The sequence below is a fragment of the Lissotriton vulgaris genome, chromosome 7, assembly GCF_964263255.1.
Source record: "Lissotriton vulgaris chromosome 7, aLisVul1.2, whole genome shotgun sequence".
Lineage (NCBI taxonomy): Eukaryota > Metazoa > Chordata > Amphibia > Caudata > Salamandridae > Lissotriton > Lissotriton vulgaris.
Genome location: NC_141695.1, coordinates 222652690 through 222676656, shown reverse-complemented (window position 1 = coordinate 222676656; position 23967 = coordinate 222652690). Strand labels below are relative to the sequence as shown.

Here is a 23967-nt window from a genome sequence, read left to right as displayed (position 1 = left end):
ACAGCACGTGAGCCTACCTGCTCGCCGGATCGCCCATCAGCCTGCCTGTCAGCGTCCAGGGACCCAGGTCCTTCATCTGCCTCACGGAACGGGGATCCAGTGCCTCCTTCACCGCGCCTGCTCCTGCTGTCTCCTCCCCCCGCTGCAGCCCTCCACCACCGGGCCTGCAGCTGAGCAGGGGGAGTAGAGACTTCAACTCCCAGCAGCCTCCGCGACACGAGCGGAAGTCGCGTAGAGGCTTGGCGCCCGGAGGCGCTGCTTATGGGGCTGGCCCTCCCGCGTCGCGGGACCGCGCGCGGGGCCTTGCCCGGGGCTAAGCCCGGGCAAAGGGCGGGCCCTCTGTGGCCCTCAGAGGCCTGAGGAGACTGGGCTGGGCACTACCCCCTGGCCAATTCTGCACTGTTCACCAAGGTATTCATCAGTAATTGGATGGGCGTTCATCATCTTAAACTTAATCCCGACAAGACGGAGCTCGTTCTTGTCGGAGGCCCATCCAATCCCTGGAACTCCACTTTTTGGCCCCTTTCCCTTGGTCCCCCCCCCCTCCCTGCTGACAAAGTGAAAAGCCTGGGGGTTTACATCTCCCAGGACCTATCAATGAAGCACCAGGTTAGTGCCACTGTGTCTTCCTGTTTTTTCCAGCTTAGGAAGATCCGGAAAATCGCCCACTTTCTGACTACTGAGGCCCTCACCCTAGCATTGTTGGCATTAGTCATCTCTCGGATTGACTACGCCAATGCCCTGTACGCTGGCATCCCACAATATCAAATTAATAGACTACAACTGATACAGAATCAGGCAGCTCGCCTGATTTATCACCAACCTAAACACCACCACGTCCGTCCCCTCCTCAAAGCCCTACACTGGCTTCCAGTCTCAGAGCGCTGTAAGTTCAAACTGGGCTGCCTGACTCATAAATCTTTGGCCGGCATTGGTCCCTCCTTTATTTCCTCTCTCCTGCATCCTTATGCTCCCTCTAGGCTCCTCCGCTCTTCTCATCTTGCGCTCCTCCAGACTCCCCGTTTTAGACGCAAAAAACACGGAGGCCTCAGATTCTCCTTTCTGGCACCTTCATTCTGGAACTCTCTCCCGCTGGAACTGAGACTCTCTCCTTCCTACCTTCACTTTAGGTCTCTCCTAAAAACTCATCTCTTCCGTAGCATCTACACATAAGCCTTCCCCCTCCCGCCCTCTGCCTCTACCAAACAAGTGATCAGCGCCAAGAAACCGTCCGGTGAATGCCGCGCTTTATAAATAATTTTTACATTACATTTTACATATTACATTATTGTGACTCAAAACATATTGCAAATGGCTCCTACTGTATCCAAATCCACCACTAAAAACACGGTCAAAAAAACGCCCATTAACACAAGTTCTGTTGCAAGGATCACCGCCCAAACTAAAACACCGTTACCAACGCTAACTGCTATTGACCGTATGCTTCAACAGACAATCGTAGTGGTAGCAAATGCCATTGAAAACACCGAGAGACGATTGTCCCTACCACCCAGCGCTTGTCTAATTTACCGCACACCACAACCTGTTGACAGTACTGTACATAACATAAATATGACTGCATTATCAAATGACTCTATTTTAATGCAATCTTACGCAGGCCTTCCCGGGACTGTGCCACCTCCCATAGAAGACTCTCCTACACTCCCAACAATATTCCAAGACAGGGACAGCCGTCTGTCCCTAACACCTAATTTGCAGATTAATGTAACACCATCTGAGGATCTGGGCCCTAGCAACGCGCCTAGCGCAATATTGATATCCTGCGACAATGAGGATACCACCCATACAATAGACCCACCTAATAATAGCAGTGTCAATAGTACGATCAACCTTGGCACTGCCCATCGTAGATCTAGACGCACCCATAATAGAAAATTACCAGCTCTTATTAGGGGTCGCATGAAACAAAGGGGTAGAAGAAAGAAGGCAACTTTACCATCACCTCCCATAGAACAAACTAACGGAAGTGAACCACCATTGCCAAACCCGGGAGCCGCAGTTAATATGGAGTCTATAATGGTTCAAATCATGGACGCTATGAAGCTCCTCATTGCTCCCCTAAACGACAAACTTGAGCAAATAGGTAAAAAGGTGGAAAACCTGGAAAAATTGGGCTTAGCCAAATTAGACATTCTCGAACATCTAGGCCCACAAATCACCCAACCCACCTCAAATGTACCGACTGTGAATAAGGCCAACACCACTGCCCATACTACATCTAAACCACACGTTCCACCAGCCAGAAATACGAACCCCACAGCAGCTACTGGTAAAACTGCAAATTCACATACCAACATACCAAGCAATGCCACCAACGGTCCTTCTACATCCTCTTCCCTCACAGCACCGGGTGAGGTGCCCATGGACCACCCTTCAGTAAGCAGGAACCCACCAGCGCGTAGCTACAACAACAATAATATTCCAGCTGTGATCAATCTCCCACCAGAAAGCAGGCCATACGTAGCAATCCTTGCCAATGTACCAAAACTTAAACCCTCCCAATTTGAAAATAGTGAAACCCTTAAAAACAAAATTTTACATTGGCTTGTCCATAACTGTGGATTCCCCTTAAGTGGGGCAGGCCAGATCATTTCAACCCAAAGGGTAGGATGGGTGGGCCCAAGCAAAAAGGAAATAAATGGGGACTGTGTAATCATAAACTACAAAACCACCTAATGGGCAAGAGATTCCATCCTGAACGCGCCCATCCCTTCAGACAATGATTACAATACAACCCTGTTCCCATTGGACTACTTTTACAGAAATCTGGTGGGGTTCAAGATCCCGGTGCAGAATTTTAAACATCCCAGAGCAATTAATACACCTTACCCACTAGTACAGCAGGTACCAGTACAATCAGCTGGGTACCCCTCGCCCCTTTACGACTTTAGTAAGCAGCATGTCCCACAACCTCCTATGAATTTGTACAGAATGCCTAACCCCAATTACCGTAATTACCACAATGCCACAGGGCCTGGAAACAACATCTATGGTCAATTCACAGTCCCAACATCAAATAGATCTCAGATATTTAATTCCCTAGACGAAAACGATTGACTCATGAATACTGTTCTCGATGAAAGTGAACCTCATACAGACATTTTTGCAATAAGCACAAACGATCTAACCATGATAGACAATACCACTGGTACTGTTGAAATCCCTCCTGCAAGTGATCCTCACATAGATATCCCGTAACAAATTTAAACGATTTGACTATGACAGATAACATCACTTGTACTGTTGAAAATCATCTGGGTAACCAAATACTACCGCCAGTCACAACAGTTACTGTTCCACCACAAGTATTCAGGGAAGAGTCATTGAGGGTTATTACGTGGAACATAGCCGGGCTAGCCTCTAAGGTAAACACACCCGCATGGGATGACTTTCTCAAACAGGGCTATGATATAATATGCCTACAAGAAACTTGGGATAGGGCCGAAGTACATGTTGAGGGATATACCTCTTTTAATGTGCTGGCTGTGGCTTCCCAGGCTGGTCGAGCCAAGGGGGGGCTAGTGACTCTGTTATCTACAACATTGACTGAGTTTTGGGTTAGTGACCAGGCAATCTTAGGAGAACATGCTTCTGTTCTGCGTTTGGCCCACAGTGGATACAGAGGCTTGATAATAGTGAATTTTTACAACAACATTGCCGGGCACAAACAGGGGATGTTCATTTCTGATATCGAGCAGGCCATCGATGCAATGTTGTTAAGTACATCCAAACCAGCTGCAATTTTGTGGGCCGGAGATTTTAACATCAAAACATGCACTTATGCATTAAAGGGGGCGTGCGGCCATAGGGAGGAATACTCTGGAAGGGAAACAACATGCGTATATAACCATTTCCCGCACAACAACCTTGGCAGCGCTTTGAATAACTTATTGGCCAAATATGATCTGGAACTCCTCGAATGTAATATGAATGTAAACAATGCTAGATGTCCAACATTCCATGGAAGGAATAGCCAATCTTTTATTGACCATATCATCGTATCCTGTTCTATAACTTATATTAATGTCTGGGTAATTGAACAAACGGTCAGTGACCACAATAGTGTATCTGCTGAATTACTGGGCTGGGGGTCAAAAAGGAATTCCTATGGTCAACCCATTCAGGACATCTCCGTAGTAAGACCGAACGGGACAAGGGTGAAGTGGACAAAAGCCGACCCCGCTAAAATTATTACTAATGTAATCATAAAATGCCATGGAGAGGTGGAGTACTGTTTATCCCCAACACCATGCCCAGGAACTTTGCTATCCAATTTTTTAATCATTACGCAAGCTATCGAGAAATCACCGACACGCAAAACTCGGAATCCAAGAAAAGTCAAGACAGCGTGGTTTGGTGACAATTGTGCCCAGTCATTAAAAAGGTTAAAAATCTCGCTTGACACCAAACCAAGAGACCTCTGTAAGATCAGGGAAGAGCGTTACAACTACAAAGCTGCACTAGCCACTCGGAAGAGAGAATTACAGGACGAGGCATGGGCTAAATTAGATCAGGCTGCAGAAACAAAAGATCATAAACTTTTCTGGGACACTGTAAACAGCCCATACTTAAAGAACGACAATATCCCTGAACTAACGTCGCATGTCAGTTGCCAAGCCTGGATTGTACACTTTACTGGGATTTTTAACTCCGATTGTACTTTTGATTCTATTTCGGTTCCAAATCTTAATGTTTTAACTGTGATGCCAACCTGTTTTAAATGGGAGAAATTATTGTTTTCGGTATCTTTAAATGAGGTACGGGATGCAATTGAGAAAAGCAAGGGGGGGAAAGCCCCGGGCCCAGATGGGGTTCCCGTGGACTTTTTTAAATCCGAGATTGATTTATGGGCCCCTATTTTAACACGCTACTTTAATGCTGCTATTGAGGACGAGTTACCTACCTCATGGGGTCAATCTATCTTGGTGCCACTTTTCAAAAAAGGTTCAAGGGCCGAAGCACGAAACTATCGCCCAATTTCCCTTTTGGACTCGTCACTGAAGATACTGAGTCGCGTGCTTCTGGTAAGATTGGAGTCCTGGGTTGAAGACAAAAATGTTCTGTCACCAATACAGTATGGGTTCCGAAGGGGCACAGGAACCATGGAGCAGTGTGTGAACCTTGAGCTTATTATCAGCAAGTACACAAAAGCCAAGGAAGGGAATTTGTTCAAGTGCTTTGCCGATCTAAGCTCAGCGTTCGACCTAGTGGAACACACACTGCTCTGGCCAACATTACTTGCTATGGGCGCACCCCCAGAAATTATCCATTTATTGGCCAGAATGTATAGCAGCTTATCAAGTAAAGTCAGATTCGGACCGAATGGAGAATGCACCCCCTTTTTTAAAATTGGCAGAGGAATTAGACAAGGGTGTGTTCTTGCTCCCTTGTTATTCTCCCTTTTTATAAATCAGGTTGACCGGTTCCTACAAGAATCTTTTTCTGATGCCCCCATGATTACTGGAAAACAAATACCCGTCCTCCTATATGCGGACGACGCGGTCCTGATCTCAAGGACCGCGAATGGGCTCCAAAAGCTAATTGATAAATTTAACATTTTTATTAAAGGCAGAATGCTTAAAATTAACAAGGGTAAGACTATGACCATGACCTGTGGAAAGAAATTAAAGAAAAGTAAGTCATTTTTCCTTGATGGGGATAAACTTGAGTCTGTGCAACACTTCTGTTATCTGGGCATTACTTTCTCAGGAGATGGGAGATGGGTAAACGAGCAATCCTGTGTAGGCATGAAGATGACTAGAAATACAAACTGTATCTTCAGATTCGCTTCCAAACTGGGGGGCGCAGAATAAGAGAGATGATCTCCATCTATAACTCAAGGTGCATGTCCTCTGCTCTATATGGAGCAGGGATATGGGGATATAACTCGCAGATTGCCCTATCCATTCAACAGGAGGAAAACAAGTACCTGAAGCGCTTATTATGTCTCCCTGCTTCAGCGTCAAACGAAATTACCCATAGGGAGCTGGGCTTACACTACGTCATAGATTTGATTGCACTACGCCCCCTTTCCCTTTGGCGATCCATTTGGGCTAAAGATGAAACCAAGTTTACCCAGGAAGTAATTTCAGACTGTATTAAATTGGATCAGCACTCAAAAATCCCTTGGCTAAAACATATTTCCCACTGGTACAAGATCCTTTTTGGTCAGGATATTTTTAAAGATATCCCAACAGAATCAGTTTTAATGAAGCGTGACCTCAAAACCACCTATATGGATCATGCAAAGGGGACCAGAATGAAGGGGTATGCTATACAAATTACATTCAAATTGTACTTGGAGTATAATTTAAGCACAGGATTCCCATCATACCTTACATTTGTTAATATTAACTCCCATCGCTTTGTTCTAGCACGCCTGAGGCTGGGCATAGTTCACCATTTGGTGGCTTTCCCCACTGTAAAAAAGCCCGGGTCATGTCCGTGCCCATGCGATGGGAAATCTAAACAGAGTATCTGCCACTTTTTACTATTTTGTAATTTTTATACTGGTTTTAGAAAGTTTTATCTAAAGCAACTATTTTTAGAATACAGTACGTGTAATATAAGAGCTGCAATGCAATTGTTGTTTGACTTGTCCTCCCCGAATGTGTGTTATCGTGTAGCCATCTATGTTCTTAAATGCATCGGGCACAGGAAATCAATTATTATATGATTCCCGCTGTTTTTCCTGTTGGTAAATACACCCAATGACTAACTGTGAGCTACTATTAAACCACATGCATTTCTCTTATATATGAATTTTGGATATTTTATACCTCTTACTTGCTGTGTATCCTGGTAATGTTTGTCGTCCGGCTTTGTACCCTTTTTTGCACTAACGCTTTTTAAATTTTCCGTATACAAACTGCTGCTAACATACGTAAGAGACTATAAAGACACTGCACTTTAGTTATATCTTTGCATATTTTGCACATACTACTGCACTTTATGCCCAGCATAGGCCTTTCTCTGATTTGCACTATTCCACTTGGCATGTTTTGCACTAAATTTCTAAATTGCTGCTAAATATAGTGTCCAATTTTGCCATATTTTGCACATACTATTGCACTTTATGCCCAGCATAGGCCTTTTCTGATTAGTACTATCCCTCTTGGCATGTTTTGCACAAAACTTTTAAATTGCTGCTAAATATAGTGATTAACTTTTTTTCTGTGTATAAATGCGATATATCTTGTAGGTCTTAATTAGATTGGCTTGGATACCGATGTAATTGTTTTTAGAAAAGTTTCATTATTCTTTTTTCTTTTTATAAATGTGATTTCAACTGCATTACGAATGTTGCTATATGGTTGTACTTGTACAAAGCGAATAAAGCATTTTGAAACTTTTTTGTATATTAGTAGGCTGTGATGCAACAACAAACACCTTGTCAGTATTTCCCGGTCTTGCCAATGAAACGAAGAAGAATTCTTTCCCCCATTTGGTGACTGGATGCAGTGGAGTAGAGACTTGGTACGATGGACTGACTGTCTCAGGACTGCTGTAGCCGCTGGCTACTGCAATGGGCGTTGTAGCTTCGATTGAGGTGCCTGACAAATTGTCTTTGCTTTCTATGAGGATTACCTCAAAAGGTTTCAGGGTGATAGTGATTTTCCTTCCTGGTTTATAAGTTTTTCCTTGGAAAACCACAGTTCCAGTCGGGATGATAGCAACACTGTTTGGTTTTTGGAAGTTGCCAATTGAAAATTCTTTGTCATCATCGCCTGATTTCCCAGGAGGTGTTAGCACATAATATTCAACTCCCTGTTGTTGCAAAGGAACAGGTTCAATGGTCTCAACACGGGAACCTCTGTGGAAGATAACTATGAGTGATATTGGACTTGCTGATGTAATGATGAATGGTATATATAGCCTGCTCTATCTTTAGCAAGCGTTTATCAGACTCTAAATAGAGTCTTCGCCACTTCCTTTCTGCCTGTCTGCACCGATTGCGCAGGGTTTTCAGCTCCTCGCTAAACCAAGGGGCTGAGGGTTTCCTTCTGTTCTTTATATTTTTCAGAGGAGCAATCTTATCCAGGGTGTCTATGATATGATTGCAGTAGACCTGATAGTTCTGGTCCACAGAGTCCTCGGAGTCAAAGAGAGTTTTACTGGTAAAAGTGGGATTTATTTTATTTATAGATAGTTTAGATCAGTCCCGTCCCTTGTGATAGGTTACAGGGCAGGTGTTTCCATTCCCTTGAATAGGTACAGTGATCTGAAAATGGATCAGGAAGTGGTCGTTCCAGCTTTGAGGTAAGGTATCAATCACCTTAGTCTCCGTCCGGTTTGCGAATACCAAATCCAGTGCATGTCCACCTGAGTGAGTTGGTTCCAGTATCAGCTGGTCTAGACCCCAGTTCCCACATATATGCTGTAAGTCCTTCAGGTGATTCCCTAGGGGCCCATTGTCCCATAGGTTAAAATCCCCTTGGAGCAGCAATCTAGAGTGGGTCAGTGCGAGGGCGGCGATAGTGTCATAGAGTGCTTGGTACTGTGTATCCAGGCCTGGTGGCCTATAGCAGATCATGCCAGTAAGCATCCTTCCTTTAGGTGTTTGTAGGGAGAAGCCCAGAAGTTCTATCCCTACAACATCATCAACCTGTAGGGGGGAAAGGTCCCACTTATCCTTGAATATCACCCCAACCCCTCCTCCTCTTCCCTGGGACCTGGGTTTGTGAAATATCTTATACCCGTCCGGGCAAGCAAGGCCCAGCTCCACCGAGGAGTTCACACTCGTCCATGTCTCCGTGATAAAAAGGACGTCTAAATCCATGTTTTCTAACAGGTTTGCCACCTCCTGGTGGTGTTTAACCAGGGATAGGCTATTAATCAGCCCACACCCCAAGGTAACGGAGGGCTGTGGCCCATCTTTTTGAGACCCACCCTTTATCCTCTCTCCTATACTCAGCAGGGACTCCCTGGAATACCTTAAGCCAGCAGCATTCTTAGCGCTAAGCGCGTCCGATACGCGGACGGGCGCAGACGGGCTTATCTCTGGCGCATCTCCGGCGCTTCGCTGCGCGCATTCGCTGCGCGCCTGCATTTGTCTGTTTAAATAGACAGGCAGTTGCAGGCAGGCCAACCACTAGAGCGCTAACAAAGATGGCGCAGTGGTAAATAGTTTTCCCCGAGTCCCGAGTCCCGCTAAAGCAGCGGAGTGCGTTTTAAGTGCTTTTATAGTGCGGGTGAGAGGGCATAAGTTCTACCAGACGCAGAAGGTATTTTATATTAAAACAAACACAATATTCAATTTCCTCCTGTAAATTTTAAAATCCTGTCCCTAATGGTAACAGTACTATTTTAGCAGCAACAAGATATTTGTCATTAAAAATGTAGCGTAAAGCTCGTGCGAGCACAACTAGCACGCAGCATTTCAGTCAGGGACTGTCACCTTCCAAGATGATCGCGCGCCGGCACTGCCCTCCCTAAATAGACAGGCAGTTGCAGGCAGGCCAACCACTAGAGCGCTAACAAAGATGGCGCAGCGGTAAGTAGTTTTCCCCGAGTCCCGAGTCCCGAGCCCCGCTAAAGCAGCGGCGTGCGTTTTAAGTGCTTTTATAGTGCGGGTGAGAGGTCGTAAGTTCTACCGGACGCAGAAGGTATTTTATATTAAAACAAACACAATACTCAATTTCCTCCTGTAAATTTTAAAATCCTGTCCCTAATGGTAGCAGTACTATTTTAGCAGCAACAAGATATTTGTCATTAAAAATCCAGCGTAAAGCTCGTGCAAGCACAACTAGCACGCAGCGTTTCAGTCAGGGACTGTCACCTTCCAAGAAGCCTAAAGCCAACTTTACCAGTAAAGAGGATTTATAATGAGGATTAATCATTACCATTCCAAATTTATAAAACATGATTCATCCTTTCAAATCAGGAATTACAACTTAAAAGTGTATTGAGAAAGTCTCAATGTTAACTACGAGAGAAGTAGACCTCACTCACAGTAGTGAAACATAAAATGAGTTGATTTTCACTCCAGGACATGGAAAAGGTAAAAGCACATGTCCTACCTTTTAGTTACACAGTGCACTGCCCTATGGGTCACCTGTTGCCTACCTTATAGGTGACCTATGTTTAATTAAAGGGGAGGTTTAGGCTTGGCAAAGGGTTTTTCATTGCCAATTCTAAGTGGAAGTAAACTGCACACAAAGGCCCTGCAGTGGCAGTCCTGAGATAGGTTTGAAAGGCTAGTTTTTTGGGTGGCACAATCAGTGCTGTAGGACCACTAGTGGCATTTAGGGTGCAGGCCCTTAGTGTATGGTATTCCACTCTACAAGGGACTTACATGTAACTTAAATATGCCTGTTGTTTATATACCATTATTACCATATTGAGGAAAGAAGCACATGCACTTTAGCCCTGCTCAGCAAAGGTAAGGTCCTCTGAGTTTTAAGGCCAACAAAGATAATCAGTAGAAAGAGGAGGTAAGCAGGCAACCTGTTTAGGGCAAGACCACTCTAATGATAACCGGTCTAATAATAACATACATATATAACTATAGTTCTCAAGTCTAAATGAGGCATGCAAATCCCATGTTTCTCAGAGAAGCCTCTAGTACTTTTTGCTATGTATACCAGCAGTTATAAACTTTCCATCCGAAACAAATGGGTATTTCATCAGCACTGATTTAATTTACCGTACCCCAATGGAATGCCCTAGTATGTTAGTTAAAGCCAATCTGGCTGTATATAGTAGTAGCACTGTTTTGTTTTCCCATCAAACAGTTCTATTTAGCTCAAAGGTCACTATGCAGTGCTTTTGATGAGACATTACAGCAGAAACAATTAATGATAGAAACACACCATTAGCACTATTGCTTTTCTAGAACTACATTCCAGGATAGTGGTTAGAATACCACTTGGTGAACAATACTTATCATAAAACACTGAAATAATGATAATATAAAAATGAATTTACCACTAGTGGGTCTTTCTGGCTCTTCAATGGCAGGCTGCTTTGGAAAACCAATAATCACAAGTCCAAAATGCATTCCAGGAGCTTCCACCACGTGGGTGGTAGGCTTGTTGCCAAAATCATATATTGCTATGGAGTATTGCGTTCCAGGGATTGGTTTCCACTCAATATTAGAAAGTGATTCTCCATCTAAGGTAATTAGAGGCACTGCAGATTTTTTTACTATGAGGATTGCCCGATTCTTTTCCAAAGTGGGGTTACTTGTAAATATATACTTGGGGCCATATTCCGATTCGTCTGGAATTTTGAGCAAGAAGCTTTCATAAAACCTGGCTCCAATTTTCCCTGCTGTGCAGTAATATGTCACCTGGACCGGTTGATTGGCTGTGATGAAGATAGTGGTGAATTCTGGTATTCCAATCTGGGTTACCTCTCCTGCCTTCAAAGTTTGACTTTGCTTGTGGTCTCCTACTTGAAACTGTATATTAGTAGGCTTGGACGCGACAACAAACACCATGTCAGTATTTCCCGTAATTGCCAATGAAGTGAAGTAGAAATTTTGCCCCCATTGGGTGACGGGATGCAGAGGGGTAGAGACTTGGTAGGATGGCGTGACTGACTCAGGACTGCTATAGCCACTGAGTACTGTAATGGGTTTTGTGGCATTGATTCGGGTGCCTGACAAATTGTCTTTGCTTTTCAAGCGGATTACCTCAAAAGGGTTGAGGGAGACAGCGATTTTACTTCATGGTTTGTAAGTTTGGCCTTCAAAACCCACAGTTTCAGTCGGGTAGATGTCAACATTGTTTGGATTTTGGAAGTTGCCAATTGAAAATTCTTTGTCATCATCGCCTGATTTCCCAGGAGGTGTCAGCACATAATACTCAACTCCTTGTTGTTGCAGAGGAACAGGTTTAATGGTCTCAACACGGGAGCCTGTGTAGATGAGAACTGTGAGTGATATTGAACTAATCGTAATAAGAAGTAATGCCAAATGCAGAGGATGCAACCATTTTGTTGTGAATAGTGTATATGTTAATCTCAGCCTAACCCTTTGGGTGGCTGTTTATTTCACTTTGTTAAAGCCTGTAGTCATATTCTACTTCTACCAATGACACCATGGTTCCAGAGGTATAGTCCACTCTGTCATGAGCGCTGTGAGTGACAGCATTTCATACAATCACATGTGCACATCTGCCTTAAAACAAGTGTGTTTCAATGGCACAACTTGTAGTCCAGTTGTTTAGGTTTGGATTTTTCTTTTCATAGATCCTTTTTTTTCACCCTTCTCTATTTCTTATTTTATTTTTTTGTAGGAAAGGTATTTGTTGGGTACTACACTTACTGTGTCTCATCACTTTTGCCCGCTGGCATGGAGTTCCATGAGGTAACACCTTTGCCCCTTGAACTGTGTCTCATGCCCACATATTCACGCCTGCCTGCTTGCCAGCTCCGTGTTCACATCATCAGCTGCCCCCACCTGACTATATTCGCCTGCTCCTGATCCTTCCATGTAAATGCTTGCTTCCAACTGTTTTGAGAGTTGGAGTGAGAATTGTCGAATTCACATGGCACAGCAGCCATCTTTGAGTGTGGGGGGCATTACTCGCTCTCAAATATACTACAGGTGCTTGGCTTCCTGTATCTAGCACAAGAGAGGCCTCACATACATCTTTCCACCCAAATGCCTTCAAGTCACCAGACTTACCTGAAGTGGGCTTTTCAGCGCTCAAGTCCTCTGTGTTGCTGAGATCTGGAACATTAAGCTCTGTATAGAAAAAGACGAAAAGGAATCTAGTCAGAACTTTACATATGTTTTGGTTTGGCAGCTAAATATCTACTTATGACCAATTCACAACATTTTTCGAAAGAACACTGAAGACTCATAGCGTGCAGGCAAAAGGATTGAGTAATAGCTAGTTTTGTAACGTGCACTTGAATAGAGACAGCTTTCTAACAGGGACATCGTGGTTGTGACCAAGTTTGGAACAAATGGCAAGGTAACTCTTGGATGGTTCCAATAATAGTGACGCAACTGGTGATCTAAAAAGAACAGCGACCACCTGAATACGAACTAGTTAACCCTAAAAGTCAAATGGGAAAGGTGCACCATAAACAAATGATTGCACTTCACAGACAGACTATTCTGGTAGGAGACTCGAAGGAAAAGCTGTCGAATCACGAACACTGCAAATGATGTAACTGCAGATGGTCTTCAAGTGTCCTAACAGCGCTCATCCCATGATGGCTGCAGCATTTCGAAGCAGCATGCCTGGATCGCTCAACAGTGAGGCACCAGGCACCGTTCCATTCCAAGGCGGCCCCCCCTCAATGTTTACAGTGATCCTCATTGAAAAGCATTGTGCACAGAGCATCCCTGTTTTACAATTCCAAGTTGGCAAGCACATTGTTCCTGTGTGGGGCACTTTTTAAGGTATAAAACAATGAGGCTATATTCAGAATGCTGTTCCAAGATGGAATGAGCATGATCTTAACTTTAATGGGGCAGCTCTGCCTTTCCCAGAACTTTTGTACTAGGTCCACTAGAAGGAGTTTGTGCGAAGAGAAAAAATCAAGTGGTCCCGCAAGTTATCTAACCTTCACCACAGAAGGCCCTTCTGGAAGGAAATGAGCTGTTAGTGTATAATTTGTCATGTGAGATTGTGTCAATAAAGCAGGGGCAAAGAATAAACGGCCTTGCTTGCTTGGGATACTTCAGATTCCTTCAATGGTGGAAGAGAGTGCAAATGTATGCGATCAACATCTGTCAATATTTGAGTGTGTTCTATATAAAAGTATGTTGAGAGTGTGAGCTGAAGCACTGTGGGATTTCTCGTTTTGATCCATCTTCTCAACAGGCAAATATTCATGAAGTAAGTATGTGTGATTCACCTGGCAAATCACTCATTCAAACAAATAAATTATGAGCGGAATACTTGATTAAATCTCGGCCATCTCTAATTATTAAGGGCAGCACTCGAGTTCATATTTATTTGGCTCACTGATCCACTAAAGACTGGTGCCTACCATAGTAAATATGTCTTTACCTCTGCTAATAAGGCCATTCCGGTCCCTAAGGTTATATTTTTCGATGTTATGGTTAGAACAGAATGATTTTGTATTGTATTGCAGGACCTTTTAATTCCACCTGTGAGCATGTATTAATGGTAAATAGTAGTAGTGCAGCAATACATTAGTCTACAATATAGAAGTGAATTTCTGGTCAAGTCAAGGCTATAACATTTTCCATGCTCATGACGAGCTCAGCTCGTCATGAGCCATGGAACGCTCAGGTGCAGGGAGAATTCCACCGCTGTGCTGAGCGTTCCACAGGAGCCGGTGCACCTGTGACGAGCTCAGCTCGTCATGAGCACAGGAGTGCCGTGCCTCATGACTAGCTGAGCTTGTCATGAGCTTGCGGGTGCTGTGCACGCCCTCCTGCCCCCCGGCACAGCAGGGGAATTACCCCCGCAGCGAAGGGATTAATACACCTGGTTGTTCAGTACTACAGTAGTACATGAAGTATTATTGATTTACCATTCCAAGGTAGCAAGCACATTTTTTCTTAATCAGTCTGTTATTTTGAAGCTATAAAAAAACAAGATAACATGCACAATACTTTCATCAAGTGTCTTTGAAGTGCATAGAGGTCCTTTCATTCTAGCCCCGGCCCCAGTCTAGCAGTAGGGGGTACTCAACCCTTTGTGATCTAACAGGACACTGCCTATTCAGGTGTAAGTGTCAGCTCCCCCCTCCCTACCCAAGAAGAACCTTCTGAATGCAGATGAGACTTCCGACGCACCTAACCGTTGTTTGTTTGTGGCTGTCTAGAGGAAATGCACAAAATGTAGCTGTTAACCACCCCAAATATGTATTGAAGGCTGCAGTAACACAGAGCAGTGAGAGCCGAGAAATGTCCACTTTCTAAATGTGGCATTTCTAAAACAGTAATGTTAGATCCAACTTTACCAGTAAAGATGATTTATCTTTACCATTCCAAAGTTAAAAAACATGCAGCACCATTTCTAATCAGGAATTACAACTTAAAAGAGTATACAGAAACTGCCAATGTTAACCTATTAGATGAGTAGGCCTCGGAGTTGTGAAAAATGAATGTAGGCATTTTTCACTCAAGGACATGGAAAACTTAAAAGCACATGTCCTACCTTTTAGTTACACCACACACTCCCTTACGGGTTACCTATGGCCTACCTTCGAGGTAACTTATGTGTAATAAAAAGGGAGGCTTAGGCTTGGCAAAGGGTTTTTAAATGCCATGTCAAAGTGGTAGTAAACTGCACACACAGGCCCTACAGTGGCAGGCCTGAGATAGGTTTGAAAGTCCTGTTGTGGGGGTGGCACAATCAGTGCTGCAGACCCACTAGTAGCATTTAGGGTACAGGCCCAGGGTATATGGTATTACACTCTACAAGGGACTGGCAAGTAACCTAAATATGCCAACTCTTTATACACCAATATTACCATATTGAGGAAACAGGCACATGCACTTTAGCCTTGGTCAGCAGAGGTAAGGTGCTCAGAGTCCTAAGGCCAACAAAGAGAATCAGCAAAAAAGAGAAGGTAGGCAGGCAAACTATTTGGGTAAAGACCACCCAAAGGATGATTGGTCTACTAATCACTAACATATATATATCAATAGATCTCAAGTCTAAATGAGGTGTGTACATCCAATGTTTCTCAGAGAAGCCTCTAGTACTTTTTGGTATGTATTATCGGAGGTCATAAACTTTCCACCTGAAAAAAAGCGATATATCTTCTGCACTGATTTAATTTCCTGTACCCCCCAGAAATGCCCTAATATGTTAGTTAAAACCAATATTTCTGTATAAAGTAGAAGCACTGTTCCATTTTCCGATCAGAATTTGATTTTAGCTTCAACGTCGCTATTCAGGGCTGTGACGGACATTTTCTTAGACACAATTAAATGATAAGAACACATCATTACCACTATTGCTTTTCTAAAATTGCATTCCAGGCTAATTGGCTAAATTGCTACTTGGTAAACTAGACATATCATAGAATACAGAAAAAAGCATTATATAGAAAAATGTGTTTACCGTCACTGGGTCCTTCTGGCTTTTCAATGGCAGGCTGCTTTGGATAACGGATAATCAGTAATCCAAAGGGCATACCAGGTGCTTCCACCACGTGAGTGGAAGGCTTGTTGCCAAAATCATATATTGCTATGGAGTACCCAGTTCCAGGGATAGGTTTCCACTCAATCTTAGAAAGTGATTTTCCATCGATGGTAATTAGAGGCACTGCAGATGTTTTTACTATGAGGATTGCCCGATTCTTTTCAAAATCCGGGTTACTTGTAACTGTATACTTTGGGGCGTAGTACGTACTGTCGGGGATGTTGATCAAGTAGGGTTCATACGACCTGTCCCCAGTTTTGCCTGGTGTGCTGTAATATGTCACCTGGACAGGTTTATTGGCTGTGATGGAGATAGTGGTGAATTCTGGTATTTCAATTTCAGTAACCTGCCCGACCTTCATGCTTAGGCTTTGTTTATGGTCTCCTACTTGATACTGTATATTAGTAGGCTGTGATGCAACAACAAACACCTTGTCAGTATTTCCCGGTCTTGCCAATGAAAGGAAGAAGAATTCTTTCCCCCATTTGGTGACTGGATGCAGTGGAGTAGAGACTTGGTACGATGGACTGACTGTCTCAGGACTGCTGTAGCCGCTGGCTACTGCAATGGGCGTTGTGGCTTCGATTGATGTGCCTGACAAATTGTCTTTGCTTTCTATGAGGATTACTTCAAAAGGTTTCAGGGTGATAGTGATTTTCCTTCCTGGTTTATAAGTTTGTCCTTGGAAAACCACAGTTCCAGTCGGGATGATAGCAACACTGTTTGGTTTTTGGAAGTTGCCAATTGAAAATTCTTTGTCATCATCGCCTGATTTCCCAGGAGGTGTTAGCACATAATATTGAACTCCCTGTTGTTGCAAAGGAACAGGTTCAATGGTCTCAACACGGGAACCTATGTGGAAGATAACTATGAGTGATATTGGACTTGCTGATGTAATGATGAATGGTGAAGCTCCAGTATGTTTCAGCAGCATCCCAGCAGGAATATTGATTGTGATGGTGGTAGTCTGCCCCCTTTGTAGCGTCAACTCTTTCTTTAATTTGGCAGGTTCATAGTTGATGGTGACAGTGGTTGGCTCTTTGGCTGTGACTTGGAACTCAAACTTCACAGGATTCTTCTCATCATGAATTGTCGGGGTGGGAATAACAAAGTCGGTCCCCACAGGAGCTGATGACTTTTCATCTAGAAGAAAGAGATCACATCATCATTAGCCTATCCCTCTGAATTGTAAAATATAGAGTATGATTTACCAAGCAACTCTTTCAGAAAAACAAAAAAGTAATTGATTGAATGCATGAATAAATCTTAGCCACCTCTAATTATGCGGGGTTGCACTTAAGTCAATAGTTCTTTTTCTCTTTGTTCCCCTGAAGACTGGAACTAACATTAGCAAATATGTCTTGCCATGTTCCAATGGTATTCTATCTCCAAATTGTGTCATTTTCCATCATGTTTTTCAATTGTTCAATTTTTAGCATTGAATGACTGCATTTGTTTGCTGGATCTTTTCATTCGACCTGTGGGCATGTATTAGTAGTAGTGCAGCAAGACATTAGTCTACAATATAGAAGTGAATTTCAGGTCAAGTCACGGCTATAAAACACCTGATTGTTCACTACTACAGTCGTACATAAAGTATTATTGATTTACCATTTAGATAGCAAGCACATAGTTTATAAATCAGTCTGTTATTTTGAAGCTATAAAAAAACAAGACAATATGCACAATACTTCCATCAAGTGTCTTTGAAGTGCACAGAGGTCCTTTCGTCCCAGCCCCGGTCCCAGACTATCAGTAGGGGGTACTCAGCCTCTTTGTGATCTAACAGGACACTGCCTATTCAGGTGTAAGCGTAGGCTCCCCGCTCCCTCCCTACCCAAGAAGAGCCTTCCGAATGCAGATGAGAATTCAGACGCACCTAACTGTTCTTTGTTTGTGGCTGTCTAGAGGAAATGCACAAAATGTAGCTGTCAACCACCCCAAATGTGTGTTGAAGTCAGGCTGCAGTCACACAGAGCAGTGAGAGCAGAGAAATGTCCACTTTCTAAAAGTGGCATTTCTAAAACAGTAATGTTAAATCCAACTTTACCGGTAAAGATGATTTATCATTACCATTCCAAAGTTAAAAATTATGAGGCATCATTTCTAATCAGGAATTACAACTTAAAAGAGTATACAGAAACTGCCAATGTTAACCTATTAGATGAGTAGGCCTCGGAGTTGTGAAAAATGAATGTAGGCATTTTTCACTCAAGGACATGGAAAACTTAAAAGCACATGTCCTACCTTTTAGTTACACCACACACTCCCTTACGGGTTACCTATGGCCTACCTTCGAGGTAACTTATGTGTAATAAAAAGGGAGGCTTAGGCTTGGCAAAGGGTTTTTAAATGCCATGTCAAAGTGGTAGTAAACTGCAGGCCCTACAGTGGCAGGCCTGAGATAGGTTTGAAAGTCTTGGTGTGGGGGTGGCACAATCAGTGCTGCAGACCCACTAGTAGCATTTAGGGTACAGGCCCAGGGTATATGGTATTACACTCTACAAGGGACTGGCAAGTAACCTAAATATGCCAACTCTTTATACACCAATATTACCATATTGAGGAAACAGGCACATGCACTTTAGCCTTGGTCAGCAGAGGTAAGGTGCTCAGAGTCCTAAGGCCAACAAAAAGAATCAGCAAAAAAGAGAAGGTAGGCAGGCAAACTATTTGGGTAAAGACCACCCAAAGGATGATTGGTCTACTAATCACTAACATATATATATCAATAGATCTCAAGTCTAAATGAGGTGTGTACATCCAATGTTTCTCAGAGAAGCCTCTAGTACTTTTTGGTATGTATTATCGGAGGTCATAAACTTTCCACCTGAAAAAAAGCGATATATCTTCTGCACTGATTTAATTTCCTGTACCCCCCAGAAATGCCCTAATATGTTAGTTAAAACCAATATTTCTGTATAAAGTAGAAGCACTGTTCCATTTTCCGATCAGAATTTGATTTTAGCTTCAACGTCGCTATTCAGGGCTGTGACGGACATTTTCTTAGACACAATTAAATGATAAGAACACATCATTACCACTATTGCTTTTCTAAAATTGCATTCCAGGCTAATTGGCTAAATTGCTACTTGGTAAACTAGACATATCATAGAATACAGAAAAAAGCATTATATAGAAAAATGTGTTTACCGTCACTGGGTCCTTCTGGCTTTTCAATGGCAGGCTGCTTTGGATAACGGATAATCAGTAATCCAAAGGGCATACCAGGTGCTTCCACCACGTGAGTGGAAGGCTTGTTGCCAAAATCATATATTGCTATGGAGTACCCAGTTCCAGGGATAGGTTTCCACTCAATCTTAGAAAGTGATTTTCCATCGAAGGTAATTAGAGGCACTGCAGATGTTTTTACTATGAGGATTGCCCGATTCTTTTCAAAATCTGGGTTACTTGTAACTGTATACTTTGGGGCGTAGTACGTTCTGTCGGGGATGTTGATCAAGTAGGGTTCATACGACCTGTCCCCAGTTTTGCCTGGTGTGCTGTAATATGTCACCTGGACAGGTTTATTGGCTGTGATGGAGATAGTGGTGAATTCTGGTATTTCAATTTCAGTAACCTGCCCGACCTTCATGCTTAGGCTTTGTTTATGGTCTCCTACTTGATACTGTATATTAGTAGGCTGTGATGCAACAACAAACACCTTGTCAGTATTTCCCGGTCTTGCCAATGAAAGGAAGAAGAATTCTTTCCCCCATTTGGTGACTGGATGCAGTGGAGTAGAGACTTGGTACGATGGACTGACTGTCTCGGGACTGCTGTAGCCGCTGGCTACTGCAATGGGCGTTGTGGCTTCGATTGATGTGCCTGACAAATTGTCTTTGCTTTCTATGAGGATTACTTCAAAGGGTTTCAGGGTGATAGTGATTTTCCTTCCTGGTTTATAAGTTTGTCCTTGGAAAACCACAGTTCCAGTCGGGATGATAGCAACACTGTTTGGTTTTTGGAAGTTGCCAATTGAAAATTCTTTGTCATCATCGCCTGATTTCCCAGGAGGTGTTAGCACATAATATTGAACTCCCTGTTGTTGCAAAGGAACAGGTTCAATGGTCTCAACACGGGAACCTATGTGGAAGATAACTATGAGTGATATTGGACTTGCTGATGTAATGATGAATGGTGAAGCTCCAGTATGTTTCAGCAGCATCCCAGCAGGAATATTGATTGTGATGGTGGTAGTCTGCCCCCTTTGTAGCGTCAACTCTTTCTTTAATTTGGCAGGTTCATAGTTGATGGTGACAGTGGTTGGCTCTTTGGCTGTGACTTGGAACTCAAACTTCACAGGATTCTTCTCATCATGAATTGTCGGGGTGGGAATAACAAAGTCGGTCCCCACAGGAGCTGATGACTTTTCATCTAGAAGAAAGAGATCACATCATCACTAGCCTATCCCTCTGAATTGTAAAATATAGAGTATGATTTACCAAGCAACTCTTTCAGAAAAACAAAAAAGTAATTGATTGAATGCATGAATAAATCTTAGCCACCTCTAATTATGCGGGGTTGCACTTAAGTCAATAGTTCTTTTTCTCTTTGTTCCCCTGAAGACTGGAACTAACATTAGCAAATATGTCTTGCCATGTTCCAATGGTATTCTATCTCCAAATTGTGTTATTTTCCATCATGTTTTTCTATTTTTTCAATTTTTAGCATTGAATGACTGCATTTGTTTGCTGGATCTTTTCATTCGACCTGTGGGCATGTATTAGTAGTAGTGCAGCAAGACATTAGTCTACAATATAGAAGTGAATTTCAGGTCAAGTCACGGCTATAAAACACCTGATTGTTCACTACTACAGTCGTACATAAAGTATTATTGATTTACCATTTAGATAGCAAGCACATAGTTTATAAATCAGTCTGTTATTTTGAAGCTATAAAAAAACAAGACAATCTGCACAATACTTCCATCAAGTGTCTTTGAAGTGCACAGAGGTCCTTTCGTCCCAGCCCCGGTCCCAGACTATCAGTAGGGGGTACTCAGCCCCTTTGTGATCTAACAGGACACTGCCTATTCAGGTGTAAGCGTAGGCTCCCCGCTCCCTCCCTACCCAAGAAGAGCCTTCCGAATGCAAATGAGAATTCAGACGCACCTAACTGTTCTTTGTTTGTGGCTGTCTAGAGGAAATGCACAAAATGTAGCTGTCAACCACCCCAAATGTGTGTTGAAGTCAGGCTGCAGTCACACAGAGCAGTGAGAGCAGAGAAATGTCCACTTTCTAAAAGTGGCATTTCTAAAACAGTAATGTTAAATCCAACTTTACCGGTAAAGATGATTTATCATTACCATTCCAAAGTTAAAAATTATGAGGCATCATTTCTAAACAGGAATTACAACTTAAAAGAGTATAAATACATTCTCAATGTTAACCTATTAGATGAGTAGTCCTCAGAGTAGTGAAAAATTAACGTAGGCATTTTTCACTCAAGGACACAGAAAACTTAAAAGCACATGTCCTATCTTTTAGTTACACAGCACACTCCCTTATGGGTTACCAATGGCCTATCTTCGAGGTGACTTATATGTAATAAAAGGGGAGGTTTAGGCTTGGCATAGGGTTTTTAAATACCAGGTCAAAGGGGCAGTAAACTGCACACACAGGCCCGCAGTGGCAGGCATGGGATAGGTTTGAAAGTCTTGTTGTGTGGGTGGCACAATCAGTGCTGCAGGCCCACTAGTAGCATTTAGGGTACGGGCCCAGGGTATATGGTATTACACTCTACAAGGGACTGGCAAGTAACCTAAATATGCCAACTGGTTATACACCAATATTACCATATTGAGGAAACATGCGCATGCACTTTAGCCTTGGTCAGCAGAGGTAAGGTGCTCAGAGTCCTAAGGCCAACAAAGAGAATCAGCAAAAAAGAGAAGGTAGGCAGCAAAGTCTTGTTGTGTGGGTGGCACAATCAGTGCTGCAGGCCCACTAGTAGCATTTAGGGTACGGGCCCAGGGTACATGGTATCACACTCTACAAGCGACTGGCAAGTAACCTAAATATGCCAACTGGTTATACACCAATATTACCATATTGAGGAAACATGCGCATGCACTTTAGCCTTGGTCAGCAGAGGTAAGGTGCTCAGAGTCCTAAGGCCAACAAAGAGAATCAGCAAAAAAGAGAAGGTAGGCAGGCAAACTATTTGGGTAAAGACCACCCTAAGGATGAGTGGTCTAATAATAACTAACATATATATATATCAATAGATCTCAAGTCTAAATGAGGTGTGTACATCCAATGTTTCTGGGAGAAGCCTCTAACACTTTTTTGTATGTATTATCAGAGGTAATAAACCTTCCATCTGAAAAAAAAAATTATATATCTTCTGCACTGATTTAATTTCCTGTACCCCACAGAAATGCCGTAGTATGTTAGTTAAAACCAATATTTCTGTATGAAGTAGAAGCACTGTTCCATTTTCTCATCAGAATTTTATTTTACCCTAAACATCGCTATTCAGTGCTGTGACAGACATTTTCTTAGAAACACTTAAATGATAAGCACACATCATTACCACTATTGCTTTTCTAAAATTACATTCCAGACCAAGTGGTTAAAATTTTACTTGGTAAACTAGACATATCATAGAATACAGAAAAAAGCATTATATAAAAAAATGTGTTTACCGTCACTGGGTCCTTCTGGCTTTTCAATGGCAGGCTGCTTTGGATAACGGATAATCAGTAATCCAAAGGGCATACCAGGTGCTTCCACCACGTGGGTGGAAGGCTTGTTGCCAAAATCATATATTGCTATGGAGTACCCAGTTCCAGGGATTGGTTTCCACTCAATCTTAGAAAGTGATTTTCCATCGAAGGTAATTAGAGGCACTGCAGATGTTTTTACTATGAGAATTGCCCGATTCTTTTCAAAATCCGGGTTACTTGTAACTGTATACTTTGGAGCGTAGTTTGTACTGTCGGGGATGTTGATCAAGTAGGTTTCATATAACCTGTCCCCAGTTTTGCCTGGTCGGTCACAGCGTTACAGCGCAACAGCACGCGAGCCTACCTGCTCGCCGGATCGCCCATCAGCTTGCCTGTCAGCGTCCAGGGACCCAGGTCCTTCATCTGCCTCACGGAACGGGGATCCAGTGCCTCCTTCACCGCGCCTGCTGTCTCCTCCCCCCGCTGCAGCCCTCCACCACCGGGCCTGCAGCTGAGCAGGGGGAGTAGAGACTTCAACTCCCAGCAGCCTCCGCGACACGAGCGGAAGTCGCGTAGAGGCTTGGCGCCCGGAGGCGCTGCTTAAGGGGCTGGCCCTGCTGGGGAGCGGGTGTCGGTCACAGCGTTACAGCGCAACAGCACGCGAGCCTACCTGCTCGCCGGATCGCCCATCAGCCTGCCTGTCAGTGTCCAGGGACCCAGGTCCTTCATCTGCCTCACGGAACGGGGATCCAGTGCCTCCTTCACCGCGCCTGCTGCCTGCTGTCTCCTCCCCCCGCTGCAGCCCTCCACCACCGGGCCTGCAGCTGAGCAGGGGGAGTAGAGACTTCAACTCCCAGCAGCCTCCGCGACACGAGCGGAAGTCGCGTAGAGGCTTGGCGCCCGGAGGCGCTGCTTAAGGGGCTGGCCTTGCTGGGGAGCGGGTGTCGGTCACAGCATTACAGCGCAACAGCACGTGAGCCTACCTGCTCGCCGGATCGCCCATCAGCCTGCCTGTCAGCGTCCAGGGACCCAGGTCCTTCATCTGCCTCACGGAACGGGGATCCAGTGCCTCCTTCACCGCGCCTGCTGCCTGCTGTCTCCTCCCCCCGCTGCAGCCCTCCACCACCGGGCCTGCAGCTGAGCAGGGGGAGTAGAGACTTCAACTCCCAGCAGCCTCCGCGACACGAGCGGAAG

The 23967-nt window shown here is 43.7% G+C and overlaps 1 protein-coding gene across 1 annotated transcript in view; it reads right to left on the bottom strand.

Moving 5' to 3' along the window:
* LOC147701255 (uncharacterized) overlaps positions 1-23967 on the bottom strand; it is a 282557-nt gene that overhangs the window by 126733 nt on the left and 131857 nt on the right. Inside the window, 6 exon segments of the mRNA XM_086929324.1 lie at positions 10948-11912; positions 12384-12475; positions 12615-12712; positions 16023-17246; positions 19257-20480; positions 22753-23094. Coding sequence (XP_086785450.1) covers positions 10948-11912; positions 12384-12475; positions 12615-12712; positions 16023-17246; positions 19257-20480; positions 22753-23094 — 3945 coding nt within the window.